We start from the raw sequence: 22,770 nt of genomic DNA, 5'->3' as shown, positions 1-22,770 counted from the left end.
ATTACCACATGATACATTAAAAAAAAACAAACAAACAAACAAACAAAAAAAAAAACAAACAAAAAAAAAAACCACAAAAAAACGACACACAAAAAAAAAAAAAAAAACAAAAACAAAACCAAAAACCTGCTAATTAGCTCTGTTGGACTGCATGATGGCAGTTTCAAGTGTCAGAAGTACGGCAGTTACATAGAGCTGCAATACCTGTGGGCCTTGAAGTCCACATGCTTGAAATACAGAGTCTCCTACCAAGGTCCCCAAGGCCTGACCCAGTATTTGTGCATTTGTATACAAAGCAGCACAGAGATAGGGTCAAGGCAGCTATAGACCAGGTCCCCTCCATTCTTGTTGACTTAAGTAAAAGTTAAGAGTATTATGAGCTAGCAATGCCTTTTCGTGCCCAGGTTCATAGTAGGTGTTCTTACCTCACCTCAACATACCATGGGAGCCTGGGAGGTGCATCCGGAAGCGAACACAGCGGCAGATGCAGGAACGTGGCTTTCGATTTCTCCCATTCTTCCTTCCTCCTGGGGTGCAGAACGCTCTCTGCCGCCGGGCCAGCCATCACTCTGCGATTTACACACATCGGCCAGCAGTGGTGATGCAGCGTGCACTGACAGACAGACAACCTCTGACGCTAAGCTCTTGTATTCCCTTTATTGAACTGTACTAGTTATTGCAATCAGATTAAGTCACATTTATAAAGCAGACCATCCAGTTGCACTGAAACCGATTATATTCATTACATAGTTTTAATCACTGTCCGGTGAACTGGCAAATCCAATCAAAGCATTAGTCTTTAATTAAAAAATTAAAAAGAAATATTCAGACAATAGCCAAGCAATCACATCACAATGCACAGTTACCTAAAATCGCAATTAAAAAGCAGTTAACAAAAAAGAAAAAAATCACACCTAATCTTGAACTATCAATATAATACAAGAAGCAACAAAGGGCAACAGCATCAAAGCAGATTTATCTAACACTATAAATTCAGTCAGAAGCAGAAGCTCTAAAGTACACTAGCTGAAGCAGGACAATAAAAAATACTGAGCATGGAATACTTTTAATCTCTTCCATTAATATTCATTTCCAGCTGCTTATAATAGCAGCGCCTCATGGCCAAATCATTAGAGTTTTACATCTGGGTTGCAAATGACACTTTGATTGGATGTAATGTTCAAATGGTCCTCCCCACTGTGCCACCGTCAAGTCTTCTGCAGAGAGGTGTCCTGTAGTGCCAGTGGCTCACTGTGCGTGCTGGCTCAATGTGTGGTTCTGGAAAGACGAAAAAAGGAGACATGCATGAGGGGCAGAATAATAGAAAGCATGCCCATACCCTCCCACTCAGTACCATTTATGCAGAGCTCGACATAAAAGCTTCTCAATTATTACAAAACAAAATGCAATAAAGAAAAAGTACTCATAAGTAACAGCTGCCAATATGACACATTTGCTTTGTTCTGACAGATCTGTTAATGCTGGCATGAACTTAGAAAAAAATGCTACAAGCCAAGTACAGCCATGAGGGTTTCTTTTTTTTTTTTCTTCTCCTTTCAATACATATAAAGAAAGTGGTAACACTTTACGGGCAAAATCTGCCTTTAGGGATTCCCTTAACTGTAACAATTAAAAAAAAAAAAAAACAAACCAACCAACCAACCAACCAACAAAAACCTGAATTGCGGGGGGAACCCCTGCCATATTTTACTCTTTTATTCTCACTAGTACCGGGTGCACGTACTGGCAGCAAGAGACACCAGATTGTGACACACACTTCTCAGTCCAAGAAATACTTCAGCAATAACAGCTGAACCACCAGTGCAGGCATCAGGGTAATATACCCAACAGAAAAAAGGCTGGACATGTAACCCGCAAGTTAAATCTCTTTAAAGAATAGACTTTGCTCTACACATTTCTTTCAGCAGTTCAGAGTCTTTCTGTTCCCTTTTTTCCTTTTGCTAGACTTGTAATAGCCTCATGTCATCACAGTATCTCGCATCAGAGGATGCTGACCTGTCTTGCCATTTTGTACAGGAGCCAATAAATCGTGAAACCAACCTTGGAAGCATATTTTTAGAGCAGTACCAGTTCACCTACATTTTGTGTGCTGACTGAAACCCCAGTCCTACAAATAAGCCCAGCTTTATTTTTATAATTATTCAACTATTTGAGCAACTAGAGATGTGCTTCACGGTGAACTTTTCTTGAGCTGGGTCCCCAGCATCCCCAAATATAAAAATTCATTTGCATTATTTCAAGCCTAGGCAATTTTACTTGTCTCCATCTGCCTAATAAGAGAGGCGGGCAAGTCCACCAGCTTGAAGAGTAAGTTTTTAAACATTAAATGAATTTTGAATCGAATTATTTATTTACAGTGATGAAAGCTTTAAAATAAAGTAAGACATTTTAACTTTTCATAAATCATCTGGTCCTTCTACACTATCCCCATTTACATCCTGATCAGGAAAATGAATGATCCTCTTCTTTATCCGGAGACAACATCTCCCTAATGAAAACCCTCTGTGGAAAGAGCTAGCGGGCAGCCTGTGATGCGTGGGGCCAGGCAGAGGTGACCCATTTGCCGGCAGGAGCATTTCTGGACTGTGCACTCCCAAAAAGTGACCACCAGGTGTCAGAAGTGCTGCTGAGTTCCTAAATCATGGCAAGAGTTAGCTGCGATATTGTGGCGAGCGGGCTGCGACGGGACTCCGCACAATAACAGTCAGGCTTTAACGTGCCAGGAGGGTAGGGAGGCAGCAGAAGCAGCATAGCTGCTGCACACACAGAAGGAGCCCTTGTGAAATGAAATACAATCAACTGCTGAAATCACAAAATAACTGTACCTTGTTTACCATAACACCAGCCCTCTGAGCACAGCCCAGCCTGTGACACTAAATATTTCAGAATCAAAAAACATAAGTACTGTGCAAAGACCTGGAAGGCTTATCAGGGGATAATGCATTATACTCGAATAATGTCAAGTGAATCGACAGTTGAAACTACTTTGCTTTTAGACAATTTAACATCACCAAACATAAAATCCAATGTCTTTTTACTTTGCTATACGTGGAAATTTTCCTGGCCTTAAGAAGGAATGACCTGTGCAGTGCTGGATGTTATTCTCAAGTCAAATAATGGCTTTATGGAAGAGGATGGATAGAGCCCTACAAACACAATGGCAGTACTGACAAGAAGCTTGTCCACTAAACCTAACCGGGAAAGCATGAAAATGTGAAAGAATACACAGGCCACTCTGCTCAGACACGCTCCTTGGCATTTTAACAATGGCTGTTTCTTGGGCACTTCATTACAGTTCTATTTTTAAGTCATCCTGAATATCAATAGAAAAAGCAAAAGGTTTACCATCTTTAAATCAAAAGAAGGGCTATTTGCAGTAGACAAATCCATACTTATTTAGGCAGTGTCATTTAAAAGATAACGCACAATCAGCACTAGATGCATGACGCACAGTCTACAGTCAGGGAACATGATTTCAAACTTGTGTGGCTGCTGCATTGATTACACCAGGCAGGTCAATAATGGAATGGTATGTGGCTCTAAATCTGATAATGAAGCTTTCATTGTGAGCCCTCCCTCCTCAAACATAGGTTAATAATATGTTCTGAACACTCCTAATGCAACGAATATACTGGGTTTGTGAGCAGAGTTTACACAAAGAAACAAACATTATACTCAAATCCTGCAGCCATTCAGAGCTGGGTCAGGTAGGAGCTGAGAAACTAGCCGTGCCAGAGGGCTAACAGATTTAAAAAAAAAAAAAAAAAAAAAAAAAAAAAAAAATTTCATATGCAAATCTTGATTTTGCCTTACTATCTTGGGAATGTACCATTTATTCCCTTTGCATGCATTACTGGCAATCAATATGCTGACTAGTCCCCAGACCAAGCAGTTAATAAATACAGCCATATTTTATACAGGACCTCACAAACACACCTGTAATGCCTACGGACACAAGAGCCTGTGTGCACTGAATCCTCCCCCTGCCTTTCAGAGCATAGATCCTGCACAACCCACATGCACAAATGTCCTGCACGCCCAAGCACTGGTGAACAGCAGACCATCAGGTTCCTGCATGTGCAAATACTGCACAACCACCCTGCTGTGGATTCAGAAGACCCACAAAAGCCCATCCACGTCCTCTGCAACCAGTGTAGGTTTCTCACCTATTAAAATGTATTTCAGGACCACACAAACGTGCTTTCCAAAAAAAGTCTGGCAACCTGTCTCCTATTACTAGCAACTGTCATGTCCTATCTTCTTGCTTCTACTCCCTCTGCCCTATGTGTGTGCAGTTTATTGGAATTGTGCAGATGTCAGAAAGGGTCTGAGACATTCAGTGCTCATGTATCTTCACTAACACGTGTGTTTTGCATATTTGACCAATGCTTTATCATCAACTTTATTAGGCACCTCTGTGTGTGCCCACAGACAAATAAAATTCCCCTGGCTGACCAGAGTTTCAGAGCAATTGAAAAATAAGTAAATCCTGGAACTGAGAATGCCCTGTGCCTCAGCAGAAACAGCTTTCACCCCAATGCCACACCGGGCTGCTCCAGGAGGCAGAATGAAACCATAAAGGCCAGATGGGAGCAAGCGTTTTGAAACATGTGATACTCCAGGAATGCTTCTACCCAAGTAGCCTAAGGAAACTTCACCCGCCTTTCCCGGGCTGGCTGGCAGGAAACAGCTCGGGTGTGATCTTTCCACTCTAGTAGTTAAAAAAAAAATCTTAATGGTGATTTCCAAAGGAAAAGAGAACAGCCACTAAGATGAAGCCTCTGCAGGCGTGCCTCTGTGTGTGCGTGCGCACATGCCTACCCGCTCACAAGGCCATCCATACATGTATGCATTCGGGGGCTGGCAGGAGGCAGGACATCATTTGGAAGCTGAACAGTAAAAATGGTTCTTCACAGCTCCTGTTAGGCCCCCGGTTTACACATGGCTCACAGCTGATACCCCCCTGAATACATCATCCTGAGATATTATTGCAGCTGGAAAACTCTACAGCAGCACTAAGTCACCTGTCAAGATCAAGTAAGTCACAGCTTATTTATAGGACAAGGTTGGAAAATTTCTTCTTTTCTTTTCTTAATAATCATGCAAAATGGATAGCAATTCCGTTAGCCACATCGGTGGGAAAAATGCAACTACCCCGAGCCTCGGGGCTGTCACAGTGTTTAAGTGGAATTTTCTACTGGCTGCACAATCCCCAAATGAACCATTTGAGGAAGTGTCTGTGACCAAGGAACTGGGTGACAGGTTTTGCAGAAAATAAAAAGATTTCAGAGAATGGTTGATTATTGTCTGTGTAGATGGTGATTGGTCTCGCAGATCTTCCCTGGGGACACCCCCTGCCTGCCCTCTGGATGTGGATCGAGCCATTTGTGCAGGACACTGACAATGAGTATTTCTCTGGTTTTCTACATGCATTATTATGAAAACACTGGCATGACAGTCTCCATTTTCAGATCACTGTGTCAGGAAGGAAAGCATGAGGCTTGAAAGATGATCACTTACAGCAGTTCAAAGAACTCTTACAAGCTATATAAAGATTGAGCGAAAAAACACACACAAAAAAGCAGCACATGATGGAGCAAAGCTCCAAGCCAGGCAGTCAAGCTGGGAGTCTCCCACACTGCAACGATGATCACTGCCAACAAGTCACAGGTGTACTACACAGGAGCAGGTGAAAAAAATAAAATGCAACTGTGAGGGGTGTGATAATGGTTTGGGGCCATAATACATCCAGTCTATAGTGCCACTGTGCATCTGTTATGTATTTAGATATTTTGTACCAGACGTTTAGAGGTATATTGTCTGTGTGTGTAAAAGACCATATGTTATACAGAGGTTAAGAAATGGCATGACAAGGCTGGTGATGCCCATCACCCTTAAGTGAAATTCGTAAGCCTCCTGCAGTGGCATTACATAGAGATTGGGACTGTCATGAAAGGTTATAAAGCCTCCCCCTGCCCTTCCAAAGCCTATTAAAATGAACAGAAATGATTCCTCAAATAATTTCAATAGGAATTATGGAGGCAATAGATTCCTGTGACAAACAGCCAATGTGAAACTTAACTGGTGATTAGCCATTGGGTGACCCGGGCGCATGAGCCTGCCGGGTGTTTGGTAGAGGAAGCACGCAGGACTGGCTGCCCGCACAGCGCTCCTGCAGAGCCGGCAGCTCAGGCCAGGCCCCCCGGGCTGCCCCACAGCTGCCCCCCGAGCTGCCCCCTGGGCTGCCCCCCGGGCTGCCCCCCCGGCTCGGTGTCTGGGGACACCGGGAATGCTGCGGCACTGCAAAACCACCCAGCCTGGAAACATCAACCCTAGACTGGAAACACCAACAGCAGGGGTGATGCACGGACACAGCTGCCTGATCTTCTGACATGGTGGGTAATTCCTATTGTTCCCACTTTTCCCAAAGGGCAGGGCTCCTCCAGACCCAGGCTGGCCCAGGCATTTTCTCTCCCTGCCCAGGTTTCCCTGGCCACCCCTTCAGGCCCTGTCTGGCTCCAAGCCCAGGGATCAGGGTCTTGGCTGGGGATACCCTGGGGCTCTGCCCCTGATGGAGTGGGGCTGGGAGGAACAAGAGAAGCGACCCCTCCATTGACTGTCAACACACCCAGCTTGCCAGACAAAAACTAAACCTCAGATTCAGGCGCTGACTTGAAGCAAAGGTTCGAGTCTCACATTTGAACATATATTAAAAAAATTATGAAATAAAACCTCCGAATTGTTACAAACAGAAGTTAAAGTGTCTAAATATTTATGAAATACCATCTGCAGCATTCTTTTTTCAAACAATGTTTTGCATCTTTTGAATTCAAACTGGTCCAAAAATCTCGGAGCCCTTACTCCTCATTATATATCCCAATATATATCCATAAACCCCCACACATATGTGCACAGGTACTATTTCTCTCTAACAGCAATCCAGAAAGATGAAAATCTTTATGCCTTGACTTTATAAAGGGATTACTTTAGGCAGAGGACACAAGATGACCCTTGCTTTAGCCATCAGAGATTATGCTCTCTACAGAAAGCTGTGAGCCTTAAATTGGTGCTGCTCTAATCCTAAACTGGAGAGGCATTCAAGGGATGCCATGACCCAGAAGAGCAAGAGGAAAAAACCTAAATTAAAAAAAAAAAAAAAAAAGGCACACTGAAGGGGAAGGGGGAAAAAAGAGAGAGAGAAATGGAGAAAAGGAGAGCAGGCTCGATTTACAGCATAAACCTATTTATTTTTATTTTTAATTTCTGGTTGCTACTTTCCCTTTGCTATCAGACTCTAAAGAAAAATCACCTTTGTACCCCCTTGCAGTTTGTATGTGCTTATTTTTAGAACTGTTTGACAATTATCCAAGGGTCTAAGACTAACAGATGGCCTGTCTTAAAGCCTCATATGTTCACTAGTTTGCACTTCTGACAAACAGTAAATGTACTCAAGAGTGTGCCATAAACAGGGCTGAATGAATACTCAGAACACAATTTAGTTAATACACTTCATTAAAACTGATAGTGGTAACCAATGTTTCCCATAAAACTAGGTGTTAATTGCCCTTCCAGTTGTTTCAGGTAACTCTTACCCAGTGACATTTATATGTTTAGATCATAGTTTTTCAGGAAATACAGTACTACTACTTTCCTTTCCCCTGGTATTTCACCTACTACATAAAATGCTTGTAACAAGTGAACTCCAAGTTATCCTGGTACTCAATAAAAAAAAAAAAAAAAAAATGTCAGGCAAGACAGGTTCACATGTCCCTTCTTTATCTGAAGAATCCCTTGAAACGGAGGTAGAGGCAAACGAAAGGTGGCACATCCTTTGTGAAAGGCAACGGCTGCCTGCGTTACTGCTTCCTTCATCTCTGAGCATCTGATAACTTGCCATGCGTCAGTCAGTCCCCGTGTCAGCACACTTTGAGATGTCACTTCAACAAATGCAGTTAGGAAGCTGTCCTTTACAAGTTATTGAATGAAGAAAAAAAAAATAAAATCACTTCGAGTGTCTAAGAAAATACGCCTGGAGGTTTGGTGTCAGCTGAAAAGCGAAGTCGTCTGTTTCCAATGAAAATAGCTGTGTCTGAGTCACTCTGACACTTGCACATACTTGATTACTCCAGGGCCAAAAGCACCTTGCACTGGTACTGGGACACAGAAATACACGTCTGTGCCAGGACAGAGCTGGCCCTGGTGCCCCCGGGGTTTCTGTGCCCGCTGGGGAGGTTGAGCAGCCCCCTCGGTGCCTGCTCACCCGGGGGACGCCCTGAGCCACCCCGGAAACCTGCCTGGCTCCTCCAGTGACCAGGACCTGACACCTCATCTGGAGTCCAGGGGGAAGATTCAGAACTCGTAAAATATTTACAGGGGAAAAAAAAAGCCGCTCCACGTGTGACCAACTAAATGCTGTCTGCCTTTATTTTTTATAAATCTTTTTCTGCAGCTGGCATGTTTCCATATCGAAATGCAACTGCCCAGGCGTTGGTCTGTAAACCCCAGGCAGACCCAGCAGCACCCCCCGTCCTGCTGCCTGCCTTTGTTCTGCACCCCGGGGGCCACGTGCTCTGCTGCCGTGCTGCACCATCTCAACAATATACTTGCTCAGTTTTATCCCTATACTGGCACCGCTTCTGTTAATTTTCATGTATCCTTGAATTTTGATAGGCATTTCTGTGTTATTCTGGGTTTGAAAAATTACCTTTTTACACAAGTACCTTCCTTAGAGTTATTTTTCCCAGCACCAGCCTTTTCTCACACCAGCTAAGGATTTTTTTAGATGATTTATGAATTTAATTTCTCTTCTAATTCAGGTTGTTTAGTCCTAATCAGACTTTGACAACTCACCTAACATGCTTTCCCCCCACCTGAGACTAATAATTCTGTATCATCAGCCTTCTAGATCTGCCACCTCTTACTATTCTTCTCCAAAAACTCAGAATAAACCAGGGTGAGCCTATTACAAGTGAACTCCAAATGTGAGACTAAGCCTGGTGTAGCCTCTCATATTCGATTAAATACCTCATTGAAAAGTCTATATGCTTCTTCCAAAAACACTGGGTAAAATGCTGAAGCACAAAAGCAAACTGAAGCCTTTGGGAAAATCTCCTTACCACGGCACTTTGGAAATAAAAACCACAGGAGAATACATTATTAAGAGATAACCAGAGTCTTCTGTTAAGAGAAACTAGCTGTAAACACACCATGATTCACTGAGGCACCCAGTGAAACCAGGGAGCTAATAATACCTGTCTTGAGGGACTGCACACTCCTGAGAATTTCACTCAGAAATGCAAATTTATAAGGGTCCTTGTGACTTGTAGTCTACAGTATGCCACATGCAAGATCAAAATAAGCTGAGGGAAGAACCTTACTCTTCCTAACTGTAAAGGGAGAGGGACAAATTTAATTACTTTTGGCAGAAGTGCATAAAACCAGAATATTTTTAGATTTCCTCTACTCTTCCCTCAGCCCCACCGTTTCTCCCTGACTGGATCCCAGAGCTGCTGCTGATCCTGAGAGCCAAAAAGGGCTTGCAGGATCCCAGCACGCTGCTCTGCTGACAACGCATGGGGCTTTAACCTTAGCTTGGCCAGCCTATGTTTTTCTGGGGAGCTGGTGCCGCGGGCGCCCCAGTGCTGGGGGCCACGGCCACCCCTGCGCCTCCATGGATGTGCTCACCCCCTCGGCACGCAGCAGCACACATGCCCTTCACCCAACTTCAAAGTAACGCTCCAAATCTGTCCTCCTAACACCTCACTTCCAGTCCATTTTCAAATCTAAGCCGCACCCTAATCAAAGGAAGCATCTACTGCCCACAGGTACACTATTTTGCCTGTGCTACACTAAAAATTTGAATGCGTGACCCAGTGCTGACCTGTTTTTACCTACTTATGAGTGCTACTCAAGGAAGCAATGATGTTTCAAAATCATCTGCAAGAGGAAAACCATTTTCCAGGAACCCTTCTCTTAGGTATTCCTAACAAAAATGTGATTTGTTGACATATTTGAAGCCTGTCATTAATCCCTCCTTGATCTAAGGTAAATCACATTGCAGAAGCCAGTTAATTGTTCATATCTGTGACGGCTGGCATCACCATTATAGGACCCTTTGTGACTCTTCTATAAGCACTAAATGATTTCCTGATTGGGTCTTTATTACAGGGCAGGATGGCATCCTCTCACACTCCTTTTCTCAAAAAGAAGTCACGGCAAAAAGGAAAGGCTTTACATAGTAGCTTTAGCAGTCACCGGTCAAAATGCATAGACAAAAGCTTCATTCAGTGACCATTTCCATGGGAACATAACCCAACAAAAGCCAGGAAATTCAAAGTTGAACCTAGAACTGGCTCCTGAACTTGCTCTGCTCTTCTCCAGTACAGCAAGGGTCACTGAATACCACCTAATTTTTTGTAGCTTTTTGTTTCTCCACCAGTTAGGTATTCCTGGTGTTAAGGACCAGGTATAAAAGTTTCAGCCTTAACTGTGAATTTTAATGCAAACATTAACAGGGGCACATCCTGAACTCTTCACTTAGGTAACATCCTCCACTGAGCAACGGGAGTTGCAGCTGAACCAAGTTCCCTGAACCAACTAAGCAAGTGCAGACAGCTGGCCTTCACGTGAGCCGTGCCTACTCACGGCGAGGCTACGGCACATCACAGTCCTATCGGTAATTCTTTTAAAATGCAGCAGCTAAAGTAAAATTCTCTCTAATGGAATACTGATCTGACAAATTATATTGCCCTGTGTTATGTATACATTCTTCTGAGAGGCAGAGAAATATTCCTGTCACATGGTGCCCACGTACCGCTCGGGCTGACAAAATGACTGGTCAGTGACCTGTTGCCTTGGACGTAATGGCTGTTATTGCTGGTTTCTGATTTCAAAAGGGGCATAAAAATCCTCCAAAGCAAGTCTCCCTGCTATACAATAGCAAGGCCACGGTTTATAGAAGTACTTTACATGCTGCCCCCTTAGTGTACATGCCACCAGCAGAGCAGAAATCTGCAGAAAGGACTGTGATCAACCCACTGCCCACTGCCTTGAGGAATTAACCCCAGAGGAGCTAATAGTGTGAAAAAGCCAAGCAGGATTCATTCCCATAAGTAAAAGAGGGGCCAAAGTATCACCAACATAAGCCATCTCTTCCAAGGCATCACAAAACAAAATAGCGAGGCAACGTTGCTGTGGTATGCGTGTGAATCAACTGTAACTGTTAAAAAATGGGATTTTCCAGCCAGTACTACTCCATTAGAACAGTGTCACTGGTCTCAGGAAAACCTGGTTTATAAACAGCAAGATACTACATTTTAAACAATCGTGATTTCATGCAAAGACTAAGAGCATGTGTCGGCCCCAAAGGAGGACGAATTTTTCAGAAGTAAATATGTTCTAAACCTCCTCTCTACTCCTTTTGGAGACACAGTAATATAATACACTGATGACAGATACGCTATATGCAGTCAAACCTCAGTGCCCATGGCAATTTATTCAGGTTTAACTGTGCAACAAAAACAAATGAGGAGGCTCAGTGGTCAGGCAGGAGCTCTCCCCCAGGGCTGGCACGGCACGGGCAGCGCTTTGGCTGTTTCTGCATGGTGCAAAGCCGAGGCAATTTGGTTCTGCAGACGTGCTCTGCACAGAGGCGACTTCAGGGTCTCCGTAACCGCCTGCCCAGGACGTGGCACAGAAGACACACAAGATGCTCTGCAGCTAACCAGCTCAAGCACGGCTGAGTTGGTAAGCTCAGGACCTCTGTTGCCAACCCTGGGCTGGCTCATGCGGAGTTGGGGTGGCGGGGCCTCACTGCACACAAGCTGACCGTATGCAAAGCCGTGAGCTGCCTCTACACTGGTCCCATCAGCACATGGAGTCTTCCCTCTATCATCCAGATTTTTCCAACAAAGACCCATCACTTCATTAAGGATACACCGTTTAGTATCTTGTAAGTTATTCTATTAAATTGAAACATGAAAAAAAGAAGAGACCATTAGCAATCTGTCCATTAGCTGTTACCCCACAAGCTGGGTCACTGCCCGTGCACACCCAGCCCGTGCATCAAACATTCCCATCCCATTTTCGTTTAACATAAGCAGAAACTGCAGAACAGGCACAATCTGGTAACAAGCTGTACTCTAAATTATTCTACCTTTCTTCCTTTCCCCTCTGGTCAAAGGGAGATACAAAATGACTCACAAAATACCATGCTAAAGCAGAGTATTAATCAGGCAAACATAAGTATATGATTGAATATACTCTGAAAGCAACTTCAGAAAGAGCAAGCAGCAAGGCTGTTCCAGGGCTGTTTTCAGGTCCCTGAAAGTAGGCTGGGCTGAAAATACCTAAAACCTTCCTGACGAGAGCATGGAGGTACAGGCAATGACAGCCCTATACACAAGCCCAGGTGCAGAAAGACAAGTTACTGACTGACTTTCTAACTATTCCTTCTCCTTTTGTCCTTATCAGGCCCCATTTTTTCCTGACTACTCATCACGCTTTCTCCATGTACCTGACCTCGCAGTGCAATGAGAACAAGTAAGGCAGTGAAAAATTAGCAGGAGCCTCTCATGCTCTTTAAAATCAACCCGGGAAAACTGGCCCTTGGGATCGGGTCACAGGGCAGGACCCCTGTCCTCAGCTTGCTCCAGCAGCCAGGGCTGGAACTGCTGCTCCCGCTGCCTTTCACTGGCCAAGGACATAAACCCCAGGATTACACCCTGAATTGCCTACTCAACAAATCAGAGGTACACCTAAGGCCTTTTAAATTTCTTCACGAAATTATTTTTCAAATTCCTTCTAACATTAAAAGTGATGGGGGCTCTGCCAGCACCACAGCAGTAGGCAACAGCCGTACAGTATCACTCCAGGATTTCCTGTCTGGAATTTAGGCTTCACGTCTGAAATACAACACACACACAACATTTGTATGACTGAGGAAACACAAGACGCTTGCCACACATTTATTATCTTCCTGGGGAAATGATATAGAGGACAAAAGAGACTATATTTACTCCCTCCCCAGCTGCTTTTACAATCTAATAATTTATTTCTCCTGGACATAAATTTTAGATTTAAACGAAATCCCCAAAACCTAAAGATGCCACATGGTAGAGGCTGGGGCAGTATTTCTTTCTATTTTGGAGATGGAGTGCTTAATGCATTGCTCTGTTAACCAGTAGCCTTAAATTTCAGGGGAAAAAAAAGACAAGCAATTAGACTGTTGCAGACCCTAGATGCAAATACAGGCGACTGTGATTACTACCTTCATACACAGAGTTAAAAATATCTGGTTATTGAAAATTATTTTCTCAGCCCAGGGGGGTTTATCTAGGTTTAGGCTGAGATGTTTATTTTTTCTGCAGCAGCCGTACTAGGGGATTCTTTTACAACATTTTCCTTTCACAGTAGTTATATATCATTCACATTTCTGAAAATTGAGGAGCTATAATGTAAGAAATCTCTGCAATTAGAAATAACCATATCCTCTTTCAGAAAAATAAAACAAAATACAGCTCCAAACCCTTCTAGTCAGCAGCTAAGATAACAGCGCTCTTAAGGCAAACGTAAAAATCCAGGGTATAAATTCATGTTAACTGTTACAAATATATCCATCTGTTCACAGACTAACTAGCGACTGAAACTGATGAATCCACTGAAATGTAATTTTCAAGCCCACTAGCGTCTGTTCTCTTCTAGTAATAAAGTAAATGCTTTTCAATAACTGTGCTGCTTTTGAATGCCAATTTCCATGTAAGTAGGTTTGGTTTCTCTTTAAAAAAAATAAAATTAAAATAGCAAATGCCTTTTCTTTCCAAAGGTCAAACTAAGCTTTTAAAGAACAAGCAATGTTTCAGCAAGGCAGAGAGGACAAAACTCCAATCAGATAAATGGGCTGTGTAATGATTGAGAACCACGGCTGCCTCAGGTTTCCTGAATGGGCCGTAGGATAGAATTTGGCACAAACAGTCTTATGTTGAAGCTTATATCTCTTTTACTGCAGACAAGAAATTCACTAAAATATATAAATAATGAATGTGGCTGGGGATCTCTGCTGGTACTACTGCTGGTTCTGCAAGATGCGGGAGCAGAAACATACACTGTTCCATATTTTTGTTATTAGTGAATCCTTGTTCTCCAACAATAAACACAGAATATTTTATCTGAAATGGCTTCTGCAGCACATTCAATATAAGTTTCAGCTCTCTGAAAGTGCCAGCAAATTGCAGAAAGATAAGTTACAAAGACGTACCTAATTTGCTGTGATGAATTGTGTGCATGCTTCAGTGATCAAAACTGCAGCTGAGACCTATTATATTTAATGATCTAGACATTTCTTGTGAAAACACTCAGGCATATACTGTTATGTCTGGACAAGCATCCGTGTTTTGCTCTAGCAGCAAGCAGATGAAGAGACTGAACTTTCAAAAGGATGCTGTTACACCACCTTCGATGAGCTCTTTAAAACGGAGGCTGATCAAGTTCCTCTGTTTTCTTTAAATAATGCTTATGCTCTGGTCTTTCCAGTGCAGCATCCCTCTTCCTTTGAAAAATGAAGTCAGTCCCTTTGGATGCTAGCGACACTTACAGGAGAAAACGGAGCTAATCTGTGCTCAGACCCCAAACTATGTTCTACAGCAGCTACTACAGTCGAAGAAAATCAAAGGGGATCTATTAGAGATCTCTTCCCACCAGCAAAGAAAAATCGTGACAAGACTTTTTGGAGACAAAACAAAGCAAAAAAAAATTGGTATTTGCCTACATATTACACAGACGTTCTGCTTCTATTTCAAGGACTACGTGCTGCTTAGAAAAGCATGTGCTACCAAACCCGGCAGGGCCAGGCAGTGGTACCCGGGTCAGCTGTCCCCGAGGACGCCGTCCCCGCAGAGCCAGCTGGGCTGATGGCCACACCCACGGACCCACAGCTTACGGCCCCTCGGCTCTGTGGCTCTATGCAGAGTGGCAGGGAATGGGGCTTCTTACCACCTTCCCACGGGGACAGGACTTTCTCCTTGTGAACACACGAAGGACTTCTGAATAAAAGGTCTGAAGCTTCCAGGGCTTTACATCTGGCTTCTCTAAAATTTTCCTGCACAAATCTGGATATATTGTTCAACCTCTGCCTTCCCAAATTTGTAAAACAGGAAAAAACAACCTTAGAAAAAAGTGCTGGTAAGCTTAATTAATTCAGGGTTATAAAAAACACAGAGATCTACAGAGAGAAGCCACACAGAATATTCTTGCTACCACACATTCAAGAGCTCATTTTCTCCCTCCCTGGTCAGTTTGAACCTCTTTTAATTGTTCAACAAAACAGAGCAAAACACAAACGTGTACCTTTGACTCCAGAAATAAGGATTTAAAAGTGCTATTTCATTCACCTGAGGAGCTGCTAAATACTATCACAGTGGTAATTTGTGATAGTGTGGTAAAGAATGAAGGAAAGGTATTTGTTAATTGTTGACATAACAAAATTAATTTTCCATCCCTAAACTTTTTCTCATCTCTCCTGTGAGCTCTGATGCAATGTTACTGACTGGCACTGCTGAAATGCCAACTTGCATTTCTCATCCTTAATTTCTCTCTAAATGTCATTAGTAATTGTTATTGCCAGACCAGAGAGTGCAATCTGGTCTTTCTGAAAGAAAATCCATTTCTCATTTCTTCTCCTGTGCTTCCTCCTTTTGGTCAAGGATGGATGTTTAACACAGCCCGTGTGCTCTGCTTCCAAGAAGATGGGAATGCATTAATGTATCTGGAAGTAAAACATTCCTGCTTTATTTATTTACATATAGTATGCCTGGATCTTTATGAATATCAAACTGTATATTCAGAAGGGTCTTTAAAGCACATCTTTCAAGAACCCTAACAAGTCTTAATTGAATAAAGCTAACAAGTAGGGGAAGGAAACACCCTTTAATCTGTGCATACAGACTCCTCTCTGGATGCTTCCATAAATTACTCTTTTTGGTGGGCAACAATGTTGCCAAATATAAAAGCGTATTATATGATTTTTCTCTCTGTCTCATGGAAAACACACCTCTTCAGTGAGATGTGTAAACTGGTTGAGCTTTGGTCTGGATTAACGTATTACCCTCATTTACCCACGCAAGTAAAAACGGTTTCCACCACTAAGAGGAAAGGTGAGCTTAGACATCTGTGTGCAAAGGAAAACCTGCATGTGTAGAAGGTAGGATCCTTGCACATCATTATATATTGAACCAGCAATTTGTATAGTTATGTGCAGCTCCTACAAATTTTGTCTCCGATACTTAGAGGTAAGCAGTACCTTGGCACTTTGAGTCAATTTTAGGAGGGACTCTGTGTCATGACAGACCTTTAACTGGGCTCCCCATAATCAGCACATCTTACATTTGCGCATCTGCATTATGTTTTGTAATGTATATAAAGCAATCAGTTCAAAGCTAGGCTGCATTTCCATATCCATTAACTAAAGGCATCTTATCTCAGAATAAATAGACATTTGGACATTTCCAGCCAGGAATTGTGCTTTCAGTAAACACAATTGATGCATATACATTGTCTCTTGGCGGCTTCCACTCCTGCCCATCTGTTGGGATGGCATGGTGCCTACGCAAAAGTTGGTTGGACCCTTGCCCTAGGGCATAGATGACAGGCAACGACGGGTTTAGCTGGGCAGCCTGAGCACCGGATCCAAGTGCCATCTCTGCTGTGGGAAGCCCCTTCTGTGTGCCAGCGCTGCCACATTGGAACGACATGCCTCCTTACACTTGATCACACATGTTGACACTTGGGTGCGCTTAAGTGCATTAATGACTGAAACAACACCTTTCACCTGGCTCCCTTCTTTTTTTCCCTCCACTGCATCACTGCTGGGTTTTCTGCACACATTAATGCAAAATTGCATACATTTTGTTAGCCAGGGCCAGCCACAGAGCAGTGTTAATGGTGTAAGAAATGAAGGAGGGTTTTTTATTATGGGACACTCCACTCCAGTGCTGGACATTTCCAAGCTTCACCTCAGGTGAGTCTTTGCAGATTTGAGAGGTCTTTCTGCAGCTCACTGAAGAGACTTATGGGATGATAAAGATGCAGCAATATACTGATCACAATCACCTTTCCAAATGAAAAAAATGCTAAACCTTGTCACTATGTCAAACACAGGGCAATTCACGATTTCTGCACCATTCTCTGTTTCAACAGACGTGGTGACACAAACCCACCTGGCTGTTCCAACAGCACCCCCAACCCCAGACGCAGGAACCACCACCTCATTTTGTGCTAGGGAGGAAGGTGCAGACAAATCACACAGAGGTGCATAAGCACAAACAGACCTTGCTCTTACACAGAGTATTAACCCCCGTGGATGTCAGGCCCAGGAAACCTCCAGCATCACCCGCAGAGAACCTCAGCCACAGCTGCAGCAGAGCCCAGCAACAGCCCCACATAATCTATGATGACGCTTCTTAGCTTTGGCTAAGCCTGTTCCTAATTCCAAATTTTTAAACAGCCATATATTCCTCCTCCCCTGAATTTAAACATACATCTTGAAAAACGGAGACCTAGTAGATAAAACTCTTCCCTACTGTGACAACAGATCAGAGATAAAACTTGTGGTTTTGCAGTCCATAAAGAACATTCAGGCAGACAGACTCAACATGATGGGTATGTGCCTACAGCACTTTTAATTTTTAATTATTGTTAGTTATAATTATCTGACTGCGTCTGAATGTAACCCAGCAATATGGCTGGAATAGATTTTGGTATTCTTGTAATTTATTAGCTTTGTAACTACTAATAATTAAAATTTAACAATACTCCAAGCACCATAGCAACATTTTTTAAGAAACGCTAGCCAAATCTGCTAGGATGACAGACTAGGTCATTTTCAGGATTTTAAAGGAGGACTAACATCAAAAAAAAAAAAAAAAAGAAAAAAAAAAAGGAAAGATAGATAACAGACTCTTAAGAGTCTATCAACAACCAAAATGCAAATATATGAATTCTGTTTAAAAGAAAAAATGGATTTTACTTGCAAAAAATTAATTCTACATGAGTTTGTGTGTGTTTTATATGAAATTTAGAAAGAGTTTGTGGTTTGTTTCCAGCAGGAAGCCCCTGGTGTTTAACACCTAAGTCACACATAAGTTCATAACACAGCAAAAGTTATGTTAAGTGAAAGTACTGACTTGAGATAGAGCCACATTTCAGGTCCCATTTGTCCTGCCATGCACACACTCCCTCAGGGAAAAATATTTTCCACAACTTCATCAAAATACCATAGATTCACTTTTCTCTTACTGACTATATGGACACTGAAGCCCAGAAGCACTGAGTGTTGCAAGCACATAGGGCTGTTTGGAAGAAAAATTTTACTCCTGTTTAAGTATGCTTTCTTGTACCCCCAGGAAGTAGGTAAAGCCCATTTTTCAAGTAGGAGCTGGAGACATTAATCACTAAAAAAATTTCAATAGCTGAGTAGAGACCCAAAATTTTTTGTCTTTCTTCAGTGCTCTGACTGTTAGTGGTAAACCAAGCCCTCAGATGTAGCCCTGCAGACTTGCCCAGGTGCAGGCGGGTCAGACACAAGCCAAGAGGCTCTCATTCTCCCCGCATGATTCAGGGGACACCAGGGTACCCAAACGGCCCCAGTGACCACTGGCATGAGCAGCTGGAGATACTGCTCCTCATTGCCCCGCTCCCAGGGAGGCTGCCACGGGTACAGAGCAGCATCTTAACGTCCCCCATCGGGCCACATCGGGCTGTGTGATGGCCTGCTGCGCTGTCCCCCTCACCTGGTCAGGATGCAGCCCTCTGCAGGAGACACATCTAACATCGAGCTGACATTAAAAAGCAGACTTAAAAAAACCCGAAAACCTGCTTAGGGCTTGATCTGCTGTAATCAGCGGAAAGAATCCCAAGGACTTTGATGTGGACCAAATCAAGCCCCTGGAGAACGTTCATGGTAAATCATTATTAATATAATGAGTGCAATTTCTGTGCAGCAGCTCATGCTTGTTTATGGATATATGAAAATTGCCAGCTTTTCACATAAAATAAAATGAGGAGGGAGACAGACCACAGTGTTAGCCAATGAGCCATAGTAGCCACTCTCCTTTTGGTATGTGTACGTTTAAAGAAAGTGGGCACTTAAAATGACAGCAAATTCCTCTGGTGAAGCTCCCTTAATTTAGTGGTTTGACATATCTCCAAATCTGAACAGAAAAGAAAGCCTTTTATTCATAGCAGGCAATAAAACACCTGAACACCTGTGCTAGGAAAGACCTGGCAGGTACCCTGCTCCCTTGGTACCTGGATTATTTGCGCATTGTTTATTATATCCCTTGCCTTAGTTTTCATCAATTGTAATCATTTAGGAGGAAACAGTATGATTAACAGTACACAAGCAAACAGCAGGAATTAATCCTTTAAATACAAATACTTCATTGGTTATGTGATGGCTCCTTGGAAAAAGCAGCGTGGCAAAAGAGTACATATGAAAATCCTCCTTAAGTTTCCTCTGAAAAATCACTGCTCAGTCACAATTTGCTTAATGTAATTCTCGATGCAAGCAATTGAGGAGGTATCTCTCCCTGCCGTGAATCACACCACAAATATAACTCTCAGCACCCATTACGTGCCGTAATTTCTGACCCGTCTTCGGTGTTGGCAGGGCTCCCTGCTATGTTTTAAATAGTAAAGACCAAAATTTCAGTTGTCAAAGAGCTAGCTCATCTCCCACGTCCGAATGCCCTGCATGCTGCTGTGGCTCCAGCTGCCTGTGAGCAGCAGGCACGCTGGCGGTGCCCGGCAGCTCCTCACATGGGTTGTGGAGATGGGGCTCTGTTTGGAAGGGCCCCTCCTGCCCTACGCATGAGGAACCCCCCATACCTCCATCTCTACACTTGTTTCAGTAGGGGGGATGAAATGCCACAGCCTTGGAGCTACATTAGCTATAAATTTATATTTTTTCCAAATTTTCATCATATTCATAGCTGTCAATCTTACAAACTAAGGATGTGAAAAATGCGGAGCTGCCAGCCTTTCCTCTTCTGCCCTAAGGGTACGTGGGGTTATCACACATACTGTTTCCTTTCTGTTTCACACTTAACCTTACCATGTTTTCTTTCTATATTTCTAAGGAGATAATGTAAGCAGTTAAATAACATTCTGTTTTCTTTTCTTCTGGCAATATCATCAAGGTAACCTCACTGACTCATCGCTCCAGATTCACACCAGAATTTCCACCGTTTATAAAATGAGCTCAGTTCCTCAGAGCTTTCTTAAGCCTTGATTTTATGGCTCCATCGGATGGTGTAAACTTCAAAGCATAAACCTATATTAAAATACGACTACTAGTTCAGAAGTGCAAAGAGGGTTTGATTCCTTTCAGAGCATTATGCTGCCAAAGCAGTACTTGCGTCAACCACTAAAAGTACATTTACAGTGGCAACGGTTCTCATCACATGGCACACACGTGCCCTTCTGGGCTTACCTGGTGTTTATCCTAACTGTTTAAAGAAATGCTCACAAATCAGAGGGGCTAATTCATGCTGCTCCATAACATCTCTAAAAGTTACCTTTCCCTGTGCCACTTGTCGTTTTCCCCACCCCCCTTGCTTTTCTCACTTTTCTGTAAGCACCCTGCTCTGAATTTCTTCTTGAAATAGTTAAATATTCAATTTTTTAAAAAGCATTTTCAGTGGTTTCACTTAAAAATACAAAGAAGTAAAACAAAGTGTAGGTTCAGATTTTGACACTGGTTATTTTATGCCAGTGGGAAAGCAAGATAAGAACTGAAAAGTCAAATTCATCAAGTGGAACCCCTTGATGGATGGTGATTTGCCCACGTAAGAACAACTGCACAATTAAGAGACTGAAAGGTTTATGCTGATTTAACCCTAACTAGCAGCGGTACAACTGGTTCACTAAAATAATACTACATCTTCATTCCTCAACAAAAATATAACCAACAGTTGAGGAATTTAGACCAGGCAGCTTACACATCAGAAACTGATGAAATAATCGTGCCAAGGCAGACTGGTTCAAAAGTCTTGAGTATTTTGAACTGATGTATACACTCATTTTGTGTCCTCCTTGGCTCAGGTATCTGGATTAGTAAAATCCCTGGCATCAAGTAAACACACATTTCTGAGTCACCGCTGAAATAAAGATGAAAACTGTGCAGCAAAGTACTGAATTTCCATTCAGCCAACACCATTCAAAACTACTAGTGCAATTATTATGAGCACAGAAATTTTAAGTGCGCACAAATCCTGCATAAAAACTGGAAAATTACAATCATAATTTATCTGATTAAAGCCACTATTTGCAGTGATTTTGCAATGCACAACACTTCAGAATTGAAACACTATGTAATTAAAACTGTTAATTGCAAAAAACGGGCCACTGTTAAGACTATAATTTAACAAGGTTCTCTTTATTTGACCATCTGATTTTAAAGGTTAATGCGGTGACCCAGGAAGCCAGTGTGCCCATTTTAACTGTGCTGGCATTTTGACCAAACACTACTTTAAAGTAAAAAATGGGAAGAAAAATCAGAGCTGGCTTTGCAAGCCACTGTCGCCTTCATAAAACGTTCATAGTGAGAACACTCAAACCCCAAATCTGCTGACTTTATTAAAATATTAACAAGGTATAGTTAAAACTTTTGTACACTTATGCAAATCAGGTTGCTAGAACAAGGGAAAGAAGAGATTCCCCTGGGAGAAAAAAATAAAATAAATCAACAAAGTGAAGAGATCAACCATCCTTCCACAGCATGACAGCACGACACAAGAGGCAGCAGCTTGGGAATTCAGCAAGATAAATAAAAACCCTCCAAAGTTTAAGTAAATCATGGTTTATAAAGCTAATAGATTTAAATGAGGCATACGGTACCATTCTATAAAAAGACTGCATTTGCCAGGGCACGGTAGCAGTACTCTGGTGGCTGTGCTAGACAGGTAGGATATGCCTGAGGAGGGTGGCCAGAGCAGGCACCTCCCTGTGAGCTATTCAGAAGGGCAAGCTCTGGTGGTCCATTCCCCATGAGGTACCAGGCACACACACCATGGAGGTTTCAGCATCTGCATGGGTTCAGCACCAAAGGTATCAGTGTGATTTAAACCCCAGCCTCACCAGCATGGCTCCAAGGTGGCCCCTGGGGCCAGGGCCCCGAGAGCGGCCGCAGCAGCATGTCCAGCTCAGGGTCTGGCCCCTCCCAAAGGCTTGCTGCACCTGGGAAGGGGTGCAGGCCAAGCCCCGGCTTTGGGGAGGCTAAAACTGCTGTGGCTGTGGCCCCAGCGCTGCCAGGGAAACTGGTATGTAATGCCTGGTTTGCAGAACCTGTGGCTTATTAATGCACTAGTGCCTTGGTGAAGCCTCTAATTAAGCATCGTGTTGAGCTGCACCCACGCTTTGCTCTCATACCTCGGTAGGGAAAATTCCTTTACTTCTGACTTAACAGTGAGGAAGGGGAGGGTGCAGCTACCATTTGCTTAGTCTTTGTATGTTAATCAGCTTCTAAATTATTAATAGAGAAAAAGAAATTATTTACAAGGCGTTTGACGTAGACATGTCAGGATGTAGCAACACTACTGTCAAGAGTAATATTCATAAAGAATCATGATATCTGTCCTGTCTTATTTATTTATTCCAGCCGTGCTTAGAGACCCCTTTCTCCTGATAGCACCTGGGGAGGCAGGAGGAGACTGAGAGACTGTTTCAGGGCAAAAAAGACCGTACAGAGGGTATGCACCT

The 22,770-nt window shown here is 42.9% G+C and overlaps 1 protein-coding gene across 3 annotated transcripts in view; it reads right to left on the bottom strand.

Moving 5' to 3' along the window:
* Positions 1-632: 632 nt before the first annotated feature.
* The window catches only part of ZNF423 (zinc finger protein 423), a 233,513-nt gene continuing 211,375 nt past the window's right edge, over positions 633-22,770 (bottom strand). For all 3 annotated transcript variants that reach the window (XM_032998756.2, XM_032998762.2, XM_032998769.2), the window contains one exon: positions 633-1,278. In XM_032998756.2, the coding sequence (XP_032854647.2) occupies positions 1,249-1,278 (30 nt within the window). In that variant the 3' untranslated portion in view covers positions 633-1,248. The remainder of the gene's footprint in view (positions 1,279-22,770) is intronic.

Source organism: Tyto alba, unplaced genomic scaffold (assembly GCF_018691265.1).
Source record: "Tyto alba isolate M040663 unplaced genomic scaffold, T.alba_DEE_v4.0 Super-Scaffold_26, whole genome shotgun sequence".
NCBI lineage: Eukaryota > Metazoa > Chordata > Aves > Strigiformes > Tytonidae > Tyto > Tyto alba.
This window is presented reverse-complemented; position numbering and strand designations above follow the sequence as displayed.